The sequence below is a fragment of the Pseudorasbora parva genome, chromosome 9, assembly GCF_024679245.1.
Source record: "Pseudorasbora parva isolate DD20220531a chromosome 9, ASM2467924v1, whole genome shotgun sequence".
NCBI classification, from domain to species: domain Eukaryota; kingdom Metazoa; phylum Chordata; class Actinopteri; order Cypriniformes; family Gobionidae; genus Pseudorasbora; species Pseudorasbora parva.
Window position 1 is genome coordinate 34,095,539 of NC_090180.1, and position 13,200 is coordinate 34,108,738.

The 13,200-nt window shown below is 39.2% G+C and overlaps 1 protein-coding gene across 2 annotated transcripts; it reads right to left on the reverse strand.

Moving 5' to 3' along the window:
- Positions 1 to 4,404: 4,404 nt before the first annotated feature.
- On the reverse strand, positions 4,405 to 10,092 carry slitrk3b (SLIT and NTRK-like family, member 3b). 2 transcript variants are annotated; one of them, XM_067452329.1, is made up of 2 exons: positions 8,869 to 10,092; positions 4,405 to 7,796 (listed from the first exon to the last, which is right to left on the reverse strand). In XM_067452329.1, exon 2 carries the CDS (start codon positions 7,770 to 7,772, stop codon positions 5,127 to 5,129), a length of 2,646 nt encoding a protein of 881 aa, XP_067308430.1. In that variant the 5' UTR covers positions 7,773 to 7,796; positions 8,869 to 10,092; the 3' UTR covers positions 4,405 to 5,126. The 2 variants fall into 2 exon arrangements, with proteins under 2 accessions (XP_067308430.1, XP_067308431.1); XM_067452330.1 differs by lacking the exon at positions 8,869 to 10,092 and adding an exon at positions 8,700 to 8,831.
- Positions 10,093 to 13,200: the final 3,108 nt, after the last annotated feature.

The window sequence follows — 13,200 nt, forward strand, 5'->3', positions numbered from 1 at the left end:
GCCTTGCTGATTCCTTCTCTATCCTTTGCACAAAAGAAATTCAGCACCGCGGACAGGGAATAACCAGCTCGCACTAACTATATCAGCACCTCCATATTGTGCGAAGAAATTGGGCATAAAAAATCACTCGTCAGACACTAAAACACAACTTTTCTACTTGCTGGCAGAGTTTAATTCCAGATGAAGAAAGAAAAGTAAAGGAGGAGAAACAAAAGATCTGGTTTGACAGCATCCTACTCTCTTTTCCCAAGACAAAGCTCTCAGCATGGTGTCAAAGCTGCTTCAAACAGAGATTGAACCTGTACAGCATACAAAACACGAGCCTGCTCTTGCACCGGCTGTACATTTAGAGAAGTTTGTGTTGTGAGGTAATATTTTCTTATCATTTCCTATGCTAGCAACCACAATATATCATTCAGACAGGGTTTGATCTGACAATCAGGTCGACGTGAGAAAGTGACACAGGAACGGGGGGACAGGATACTGTAGTGTTGTAAAGTATAAGAAAAGTGACTGTAATTTTGTTTCTAAAATTTTCAGTGTAGTCATAATATTTTTAATATTAACTGATAAATGGCTACATTAATATTAAATATTGTTACTATTCTGTCTTACATGAAAAAAAACAACAACATTAAAATCATTTCAAATGCTACAAGTGAATTTAGGCAGTATAATGTTCGAAAAATGAATATTCATTCTGAAATTACAAAAAAAAAAAAAAAAATCAATTTAAGTGTTATAAAATGATTAGTGTTAAAGATTGACTTTAATCATTGCCATCATCTGACACTCACTTAATATAAATTGGAAAAAAAGGAAATATTCAATATCCAATATTCAATGATTCCAGAACATTTATATAATGGCCGATAACAAATATAGGACCCTGGACCACAAAACAAGTCATAAGAGTCCATTTGTTTTTGTTTTTAGTTTTTAGATTTATACATCATGAATAAAGAAGCTTATCATTGATGTATAAACTATAAAATAAATTCAGGTCTCCAATTGAAATTTTTTTAGAGACTGATCAAGTCTAAATTGTTAAGCTGGCCAAATTGAATTTCTATGAATTAAATTGCATCAATTCACAGAAATTCAATTTGGCCAACTGAAAATTTTTGAAGTGATCAGTCACTAGAAAATGTTAAATTGGAGACCTGAATTTTTTTTTTTACAGTGTAGTTTGTCAGGGTAAGACAATATTTGGCCAAGATACAACTATTCGAAAATCTGGAATCCGAGGGTGCACAAAAATCATCTTTAAAGGGATAGTTCACCCAACAATTAAAATTAGCCCATGATTTACTCACCCTCAAATCATCCTAGGTGTATATGAAATTCTTCTTTCAGACAAGTAAAATCGTTGTTATATTAAAAAAGTCCTGGCTAATCCAAGCTTATAATGGCAGTGAATTATTTTTTTTATAAAGTCCATAAAAGTGCATATATTCATCATACAACTCCATCACACGGCTCCGGGGGGTTAATAAAGGCCATCTGAAGCTAAGTGGCATGTGTAAGAAAAATATCCATATTTAAAATTTCAGAAACAAGATAATTCACTGCCATTATGATGCTTAGATTAGCCAGGACCTTTTTTTATATATAACACAGATTTTATTCGTCTGAAAGAAGAATGTCATCTAGAATGACTTGAGGGTGAGTAAATCATTGGCTAATTTTTATTTTTGGGTGAACTTACCCTTTAAAGTTACCCAAAGTCCTTAGCAATGCATATGACTAATAATAATACATTTTTGATATATTTACAGTATAGGCAATTTACAAAATATCTTCTTGGAACATGAATCTTTACTTAACATCATAATGATTTTCGGGCATTAAAGATTTTCGTTATAAATTTTGACCCGTGCAATGTATCACTTGTCCTATTGCCACAAAAACACGTGTTGTGTGACTTATGACGGGTTTTGTGGTCCAGTGTCAAATATTGTACAGGCATATTTGGCATCCCTACTAAAAACTGCTTCTTGTGGTAGCATCTAAACAATTGAACTCAAGAAATTGAAGTCAAGAATTTTATTCATTAAGTAAACCTAAATACACCAACAAAACTAAATGTAAGGATAAGATGACCGTTTTTTAGAGTAGTGTAACAATTGCTGGTTGCAATTTTACAGTGTATAGTATATTATAGTATAGTATAGTATAGTATAGTATAGTATAGTATAGTATAGTATAGTATAGTATAGTATAGTATAGTGATCAGTAGGGATTAAATTGGTTCAATAAAATAAGAGACCTGTAAAATCTTATATCTAACAAGTTTTAATTTTAAACTATATGTGTGGTTTCTAAAGGACCTTTCCAGTTACTCTCTCTATCTCTACCTGTCCCTTTCAAGCACGTTCTTATTATTCCTCTTTTCTCCCAAAAAAGCAACTTCAATATATCGAAAGGTTAAAGCACAAAGCGCAAGCAGCAAATATCACCCAACACAATACCGCAGCAATATTGGTCAATACAGAAAGGTATTATCAGTATTAGAAAGGCATTCTCTGGGGTTTTTCAGAACAATGACATGCCTAGTTCTTGTCGGAGAGAAACACATCTATATGCAAGCCAGTGCAAACTTTTTCACATTTTTCTGCTCAGTGATACATTTTGAGAAAGCGCAGCACTGACGACAGCAGAACACTTGAACCATGTCCAAGCTGTCCAGCTTTTCAACTTAGTAAAATGACAACTGCCTGCACTATGGTGTCCCTGAATTTCCCAAGGGGCAAGGGTTTTGACGGCATGTCTGAGCAGACACATTACAGGAGTGACAGCCAGAGGAAAAGGCCACAGTCTCTGGTAAAAAAATAAAAAATACAAATGTCAGAGAGCAACGGCACACACCGTTTGCTGACTAATTGCATCCCATTGAAAATTCTGCAGGTACTTTGTGGCTCATTTACGTGTTGGGAACACATTATCCGTGGTGCGGCGCATTACATTTTCGCATTCATCGCCATATGTCGTGTTCAGAATTCATAATAACAGTGTTTTGTGAAATGGCTGTTCTGAGAGCATTTTCAGAAGTAATTATTAACCTCATAATGTTGCCACTTTGTTAGGAGCATTCCTATAAAAATAATCACACAATACTATCAAAGAAAGTAACTGCTGGTTAGTTTGATTCCAACAACCATTAAACATAACCTATCATTTCTTATTTGCCCATTTCTCCCTGTTCATGGTCTCTTGGTTAAATGCCACTTTGTCTTGGCGGGGCACATGAGCACTATGTAGCAGAGCAGCTGACTGCCCCTGCGATCGCATTCTCTGCATACAGGATCAGTTGGCCAGGCCGTCTGTGGGATTGGGTGGCAGAGGCGTATAATGAGGGTTACTGGAGTGGCATTGAGAGGATTATCTCTCCTCATACTTTGGACAAAAGCTTTGTGAATTATCACTGAGGAAAGGTGGTTAGGAAGCTGCTCTCTTTGACAAGCAGGTCTGTACGCCAGAAGCAGAAATGCCGTTATAAACGTCCAACTGTGTAAATGATGGATGGCCTGTGAGGGACGATATCTGCCAAGTATAACATTAGCAAAAATAAACAGGGGCAGCGCGATAAGAGCCGATCTGGGCCCCTGTGACGTTACCCTCCTTTCACACGCGTGTCCTTGGACTTTCAGCTCGTCGACGGGCCAATTTCAAGAGAAGCCGGGCCAATAGCAAAACCCTAAAACAGAGAAAACCCTAAACTTCACTGTAGATCTTTGAGACTAAAACGGGAATGTGAATTTAGTTTAAGTGGAGGTTTTTAATTGCATTTCATGCAATGAGATGAGAAATTATGAAAGAAGATAATGCGAATGAGGAATTAAAAAAACAACAAATGTCAAATCGCGGGATGAAGGAACGTCGATATTCATAAATATTCAGCTTCATCTCTTTCCAGGTTTGGCTTTATTCGAGGCTTTTACAGTATGATGCCAAAAACGGTATTTTTCCCCTTACGCAATGCTGCGTAACTAGGTTAAGCCAGCTTATGCATGGTGAATAGGTGTATCTAACTGATGCCCTCCCATGGACACTCAGGGGACTGGAGACTGCAGAGGATGCTATAAGAATGCTGCACATATTCTCTGCTTCCTCTCCTTCAGGTATGTGGGTGACCTGACAGAGTCTTTCGCAAATTGACAGTGCCAATATCATGCAATCTCTTACCAATTTCACGCGGTTATTTACTAGTTTCCAGCATACGAGTTCTCGTTTGAAACACTTTGTTCTTTTGAATCTCTTTTGAAGCTTCTATGAGCATGTCGAAAGTGCCTAGTGTGTGTGTGTGTGTGTGTGTGTTTGTGTGTGTGTGTGTGTGCGCATGCTATGCAGAGGCCAAAATCTGCATATCTGCTACTCAAAATGGTACAGTTTGCAGAACTTGGCTTAGTTTAGCACCCTTTATTGAATTCATGGGGTTTTTTTCAAGGAAGGCTAAACCAGAGGCATAATCATTATACACTGATTTAACATGATGTCTTACAATAATAATTGCAACACTGAAATCTAAGAATAAATATATGCACAGATCTGTCTTTGCCTTTGTGAGACTGACCACGGAAAGGTACATCCATAGGCATGGTCAATAGTTCCCAATCTTTTACATGTTTTGACCTTACCTTGGTCCATAAAACCATTCAATAAGTCCAGATATAGACAATCTACTCAATTTGAAAATACAGATTCAACAAAGCACTTGACAGTTATACAATAACTGCAGTATCTCTATTGCTGATAGACAATTTTCAGTTAAATAAAAAATATCTCCGAAGTTTTTGATGCAAACGAGTTAAAAGCCAAGACCGCACGCCCTGCATTCATACGTATAATTTGCTTCACATTTACCAACATCGCAAAGTCTGGAAACAGCAGTTGATCCTTTTCCTTCTAATGTAAATCTATGTATTTTAGATAAATAAAACTGTGATACAAAAATACTCATTTACAACATTGCTGGCTGCTCTTATGAAGGCACTTTAAAAAATCTGAACAAGGGATTTCCTCCAGAGCAACTTGAGGGAAAAACCGAAACCCATTTTACATCGCATGAATTCTTTTTCCATCTTACCATTTTCATTTTGGATGTGCAGTCTTATATCTGACATGTCTTAGAATTGATATGACCTCTCCAGCATATCAATGTAATCCATCTTTGTTTTGAGTCTAGCCCTCAGCTCAGGGTAATCACTTTGGGTTTGATTAGGACATCCTGTCCTTGTCCCTGTGGTGGTTGTGATCGTTTGCTTTTGTCTGGCATCCTGTTTGGCATGTGGATACTCTGAGGGAGGGTGCGTGTGTCTGTCAGGCAGGTTGCTAAACTGGGGAGTTGTGCCAAAAAGACTGTCCACTAATCCCACCTTGGGCGTGGGACCTTGGCTATCAATGACAGTCGGACAGAGTATTCCGTTTTCATGAAAGCCTGCAATGTCACCACGTGGCGTGCCGACGCTGACAATAGTGTTAATGGGGGAGCTGGAGATGGCCATGGTCCACTCCTTTTCCTTCTCCACCACCGTTCTGTAGTGCGAACCGCTCTCTTTTGTCTCTGAGAATGGATGCTTCTGCCCTGAGTCCTCCCGCCCGCTTTTGTAAACCGGGTTGCTGCACATGTGCGAAGAGGGAGCACCGATGCTATCGTACACGTGATTGGAAGGAGGAGTTTCTGGTAAGGTGGGTGGCTGCTCTGTGAATATTCCACATTCCATCTGAATGCCTGCCAGGCCCACTTCCCCTTGCTTCCTAAAGGGAAGCTTCTCACGCTTTTTGAGAGCATATGCACAAAGGGCTGCAGCAGCAAAAAAGGCAGACACGAACAGAACCAGCAGGCTGAGAATGAGAACAGAGAGGGGTATGGCACCTTTCGGCGGGTGCAGCCCCACCTCGGGATACGTAGTGATAAGCCCATCTGATTCGGCAGGAGACAGCGAGGACTGTCGGAGCTCAGGGCAAATCACTTCAGAATTCAGAGTGCGCAAATCTTTCCCTGAGACCAGTTCAGGGGTCTTACACACCACTTCTCCGACTATGACCACTAAGCTCAGCGTGTCCAGCCACTCTTTGAGAGGGATGATGTCACAGGAGCAGTCCCAAGGGTTTTGATTCAGGTCGATCTGCACGACAGCATGCAGGTGTTCTAGAACGCCGCTGACTGGGAGGCAATGAAAGTAGTTGTTCCGCAGGTTCAGGCGTGTCAGCGAGGTACCCGCGAATGCTCCCACGGGCAACGTTCGCAAGAGGTTGTTGTTGAGAAAGACTAGCTGCAGGGAGGGCATTAAACTGAAGGCAGCCGGCTGGATTTCTCGTATCTCATTGTACTCAAAATACAAATACTCAAGGCTGTGCAAACCATGGAACATATCAAGAGTTAACTTCACAATACTATTACCATTCAGGTAAAGGCTTCTCAAATTAGGGAGATTAACAAAAGCTCCCTCTTGAATGTAAAATATCTGATTGTTTCCCAAATGCAATAAATCAAGACTGGAGAAATTCCAAAAATCTGACTTGTATATTCTCTGAATGAGATTTCCACTTAAGTAAAGCTTCTTGGCATTTAATGGTCGAGGCATCAACTCGGAAATGTTCCGAAACCCATTTTCCTTACAGTTGACTGTCAAACCAAGGTCATTAATATGCAAATTACAGGTACATCCAATGGGGCAAATGATAGGTATAGGCGGCCGTGTCTGGTATCCGGCTACGGGCGGCTGATTAGGGAACACACTGCGTGGTGTTGGTGGTGTCTTTGAGGGCCGGGGTCTTTTTGTTGGCTTTGGAGTTCTTTCTTTTTGTTCTACAGAGGAGATGGTGTTTTGATTGGGGGAGACTATAGATGACGGCTTTGTAGGCCTCGCCCTCCCTGTGTAGAATGGTAAGTGTAGGACGGCTAGAACCGACTCAATCTCGGCTTCATTTAGTAAGGGACAAAGCTCACTGCGTTTGATCTCTCTGAGGTCCTTTCCATGGAGGTGGAAGGGATACTCGCATGTGATCTCGCCAACAACTGCAGTGTATGGAATCCGCTCCAACCAGGCCTTGAGCTGGATGATATCGCAAACACAGTTCCAAGGGTTCTCCTCCAACTGGATCTCCATAAGACTACGTCCAATATATTCCAAAATTCCTTTATAAGCCAACGTCTTTAGTCGGTTGCCTCTTAAGTCAAGGTGCGTCAGAGAGACTGATCTGAAAAGAAACGCCGGCAGCATGGGTATTAAATTGTCATTAAGAATGAGCACTCTGAGTTTGTGGAGATTTCGGAATGCCCCATTGTCTATTCTCTTGATAACATTATAGTCTGCCTGAAGGTATTCTAAACTCTCCAGTCCGAGAAATGTGTCATTCCGGAACACTTCCAGCTTGTTTTCATGAAGGTATAACCTCTTCAGGGAGCTCAAACCATTGAAAGCCCCAACATGGATGTCCTGCAGGGCATTATTGCCCAGATTAATGGCCACTGCATTGTTCAAGTGCAAAAAACTGTTGAAGTAGAGCTTCCGTAACGTGTTTTTCTGCAGGTAGAGCTTAAATGGTCTAAGCCATGACTGTGAGACTTGGCTAATATTTGTAAATCCTTTGCTGTCACAATGAACATGAAACAGGCCTTCCTTCACTTCGCAGTAGCAGGGCTCAAAGCAAGGCTCGTCTATTTCTTCTGAATCATCAAGTAGAGGGATAGGTGTTGTCCATCCGAGTGCAATTGTGCTTAGCAGTGTAACCCACAACATGCTTTCACCAAATGCAGGCAAGTGCATAGCCTCAAGAGCTCCTTCACTGCACTGAAAAAAATACAACAGTTTTAGTGGCGTGAATACAGAGAGGATGATGAACAACTGCTCAATCCAATTGATGTTGACTTTTGACAAGTTAGTTGTGATATGACTGAATAGGGTGGCTATCACTTATACTGTATGACGGAGCAGAATGCAGCTTAGCTGCTTTGACTGCAGTTTTTCACTGCAAACAATATTGTCAAAATAAAGAATAAAGGCTTCAATTACCAATGTCAGCAAATGCACCAGAGCTAAATACTGACTTAAAAGTGTGCCTGCTGCATTTACTATAGTGATATTGAGAAGATGCAAAAAGTGACATAATCCATTTAAAGGCATAATGCTTCTCTAGAGGTTTTGCTTTAGTTTCTAAATCAGCTAATGACTCTGGAATATCAATTTGACCTCCATGGAAAATATTTCTTTCTCCCCTCCTCCATGAGCACCTATTAGCTAATGTGCACAGCAGGGCACTTAGGAATGTGATGTTAATAAGACCTAGGTTCTATTGATTGCTGAAGGGGTATGTGCATACAGGTCATTGAAATAATGTAGCTCCCTCAGGCCGCCACTAATGCATGCAAAGCGTATTATTGCAAGCAAAATCTTTTAGGGTAACAAAAAAAAAATGTTGTTGGAGTTACAGTACTTCGAGGTAAAGTATGATAAGAAAAATCATAGTAATATTTAGCAAATCCATGTAAACAAGATAAATAAATATTTTTAAGGCAAAGTTAAACTGAAATCCAGCCTAGATGATCACATCGCTCTCTCGACAGAACAGACCCAAAGATCAGATCAAGCTTTGAACTGAGATGCAATACAGACATAAGGAAACCATTTAAGCACTGCATGGAAAAAAAGCTGAACTTATGGAAGCTAAACACAATGTAATGTTCATTAGCTTACCAAGAGCGATTCGTGCCATTATATTACGCTGTCAGATACATAATTAACACATAATGATAATCCAATGCGCTAAAATGCAATCTAGCATTCCCCTTTGTCTGGCTTTACCACCGCCCGCGTCCGGATCCATATCAGAGGCATTAACTGAGCAGAAATGTGCGCTACTCACTCAGGTTGCTGCAGTGGAATTAAAAGAGCAGAAGATTGACCACTTTAAATAATGCTGCTTCTTGCCATGTCACCACCGTTGAGCCGCTTCTTCTTCTCTCCGCTCTCGTGTTGGAGGCAAATAGGAGAGCCGAAGACGTGACAGGACTGCAATGTCTCAGAAAGGTTTGCTTTAGGATGCAGGTCCGCTCCCCTGACGAGCGCTCAACAGTGAAGACAGCGAAGGCTGCAGTTCAGCACCACTGTGAGGGCTGACGATGAGCGAGATCTTAGTACATCTCGGTTGGAAACAGCCTACAAAAACTAAACCGGTTCAGTTGCAACTATGCAAGTTGGCATTGAAAGAAAATCACAGGATGGCGCCGCCTCGGACTTCGTTTTCCAAGTAAAATACAGCTATTGCACCGAGCGCGCGCGCCCGCCCGCCTGCAGCCCTGCTATGAAACGCTCCAAATATGCGCGAGGTGATGAGAATAATACGGCGCGCGACACACCGTTTCAGGTTGAACCTGGCTTTTTAACGCGCTTTAATGTTACGCTCGCTCTCCTGAGACATGTTTGTCAGATTTGCATTGATTTCTGAGGGAAAGTAGTTGAGTTTGTTTGTACCCAGAATACGTAACACTAGCAAAAGGCTTACTTTACTCGTAATATTAAATAATAGGCTACTGCAACTGTTCCCAGAGCGATATGGCTTCTTTGGTTACTTATTCATCATCCTTCGCGGTATAGGGCCCTTAACAATTTAATGAAATCTTAATTTGGTTACCATGGAAACATAGTGCCATCTGCTAATGCACAACAATGTGGTGCTTCATACATGGGCATGTTGCTTATTTTGGAACTGAGAATGAACAATGTTGACTTGATGCCCACTTTTGCTGATCTCTCATATGGCTGATTAATTATCTTATAAATCACCAGTTAATTACTTCATAATGAGTTTGTCATTTGACAGTGATCTAAATAAATGCAATTTCTCATCTCATCATTTTGGTTTATTGTGGAATATACCAACCTACAATCTCCAACCTGTTTTATGTATTAAAACCAAAGCAAACTACTAAATTTCTCATACATCCAGAGTAATATTCTAAACACATAGGCATATCGACTTTAGTTTTCCCTTTATTGTGAATTTCCCACAGGTAATGGAGATTCTAAGCTAAAGCTAGTTAATACTCTGTCTCAGCAGCTCTTCGTGCCTTTGAGCATTAAAGCATTTTCCTGAAGATCCTTAAAAAAAGACTTTAACGCCGTCACACAGATCAGGGCTACAGATCTGAACATGTTCCAGTGAATTGGTTTGCGACAACAGCTTCCCTTTTCTTCAGAAGCATGTTAAAGCAGTGTTTCTCCATCAAATTGCTGCAAGGGTATTTGCAAGAGCCCTTTGGAGAGAAAACATACAAACAGACTATTGATTAGGAACTGTGAGGATGAAATTATGATTTTAAATGTGCAATTAAAGTTATGTGGTGTAGGGCAGGCAGCCATCACACGGCGATGAGGAAGACGGCTAGTGACTGACAGGAGAGTAATGGGGTCCAGAAACCCAACCGTCTCTGAAAACGAATGCCATATTCTGACCTAAAGCATATTCCAAACGCCTTCAAAGAAAACAATTGAATCTCCATTCCATAACACTATAATAGCCATGCATGCCATGCTTTCCACACACTGATCAATTGAAGCAAGTAATTGCATGTAATTAATATAATTACAAAAGATTAGGTTTGTTTGAAGAATGATTGTATTAGGGATTTACATGATTTTAACCACCTTTGACTAATTAACAGATCATTTAAAGCATTCCGATTCAATTATAAATCCCTCTCACATGAAACCAACAAAGCCTGTTTGACTGTCTCAATTTGCAGCTGAAGAGACACAATTAGAGGTGTAATTTTTCCAGAAGAAAAATAAATCACGGGATGTAATCTGGTGGTCAGGCCATTTGAAGCTCATTTAGCCTGAAGCTGGCCATTAATTATCCAGCTTTAGAAAACAGAAAATGAAGGGCGTAGCTGACACCGTGAGCTGTCTGGATCCACAGGTGCTTTAACCGTTTAGCGAGGTGCTCCTCGTGGATAGCACAGAGCAATGACCCCTCTCCTCACACCTCCACCAAGGACGGCCCGCCTTGAGCAATAACCAGTGTTAAGCCAATTAAACTACCCTCCCATTTTAATTAGGATATAAATCAGTTGCCATGGGAACCTGTCCTTTGGAGTCCCCGTGTAAACTCCTGATGGATTAAGTGCAGTAGATGAAGAGCGCTGTTTTAGAAGCCCTTTGATTTTATGCAGTAGCATGACAGTATACCAAAATATGAATTTTATGTGTTTTGTTTTTTTAATACAATATAAACCGCTGATTGTTATAATATAAAATGTATATTTTGTATTGCAAAATTTACACAAGATGAACACTGCAGCAAAATTACAGTATAAATACTGAAGTGCTCTGAGAAAAGTAGTGCCGTCAGTTACGATATATACCGCGTTGCCATGGACAACGGTGAATAGAAGGTAATTTGACCTCAGAATGCCATGGTTGAACAATCTGAATATTTTGTTAACTTTTTTTCATAAGACCATTCAGTAGGTTGACTATAATAAACCATGTAAGTAAAATGGAGTACAATTCCTTAATCATCTATCATTATGTTTGTCCATTAAAAATCAGCATTAAGTTGTAAAAATACATGGTACACTGAATGGTACACTGTAAAAAAAAAAAAATATTGTTGGTTTAACTTAAAAAAAGTAAGTAACCTTGGTTGCCTTTAAAGTTTTTAAACTTAAAAATTTGAGTTGATACAATGAAGGAAATTGGTTTAACAAATAGAAACTCAAAATATTATTGTATCTGAACCACATAAAACATGTAAATAGCACAATTTGGCATGTTTAACTGTCATCACAAATAAAACCACAGTTACTCAATATTCTTACCAAATCTTTTAATAATATTTGAATAAAGGTTGTCGATTCTCAAAAATGTTCATTGTATTAACTAAAAATAATAATTTCAATGAACTCAAAATTTTAAGACAACCAGTTAACTTATTTTTTTTAAAATATTTTACAGTGTACTTACATAGTAATTTAGATCATATTTTAATATCAACAGTGATGAACATTGAAACTGTTCCATTTTAACTTTACCCACATTGCACTTTAATTATTATTATTAATGTGTTATAGCGTATATTAATTTTGAACAGGGGTGTTTTGTTGTTGTTGTTTGCTTTTTTTAAAATCTGTATTTATAATCCTTAACATAAATAAATATTTCCACAAGGACTTAATTTTCCTTGTCTTATTTGTTTGGTGGTTCAAGTGTTTTTCTGGCATTCTAGCATTTCCTTGTCAAAAGCATCTTAAAAACTGAAGCACACCAGACCCAAACTCAAAATGTTGCGACACAGCATTTCACAAAACAGAAGTGCTCCCAGGGAAATCACCTCTTATCATGTGAAGCATCATACTTGAAATGCTAAAAGATTACATCAAAGCAGTGATAATAAACGAAGCAGAAAATATGCCATGACGAGAGCTCCCCCTACTGACGGAGAGAGTTGCAGTCATCCGCTACTAAACAATGCAAACGCGTTCACGGGCATGTAATACCCACGCAGGATTATACAGGGAATCCAACGATTATGATTATCTCCACTCGGAGAGCCTTCAAATCGTAAAATATGGAAACAATTAACCAGAATTAAACGCCTAAGAACAGATTACCTGTTCTAAACATCAGCAAGTAAGAGCATTGCAAGAAAAAACGTCCATTTCTATTACCCTCAGCAGAGTCTAAACTCATTAAAACCGGTCACATAAGACTCAAGCACAAACCAACAGGTCTAATCCACATATAACCTACTCGTACCATTTGATTATATTCAGTTTACCAGCATACTGTTCCACATCTGGTTGTCATGGATGCAGCATTCACCAGACTCTTTTCATGGGTATCTGTGTAATTAAATGGAAAGGAATTAAGGTTCCAAAGAGCACCTATAAACTCTGCCTGTCCTCTTATGTTAGTTTACTGAACGTTCAGTATAAGCTGTTCAGCAATCGGATATTGAAGCCAATTCAAATAAATAGGCTTTTTCTCATAGGCTACAAGATTTGTTGAATTGACAGAATTGTACCTTTGGGATTATTATCACAGGACTGTTATATGTATCTGATGCATTTAATATCATTTCCAGATTATTTGCTCAAATTTAAGGTTTAACGCCTACTTGATAGATGAATTTGAAAGCCTTGCCATTGCATTGCATTATGCTATGTTTTCATTAGAGAGCTTTGATTATAAAAAA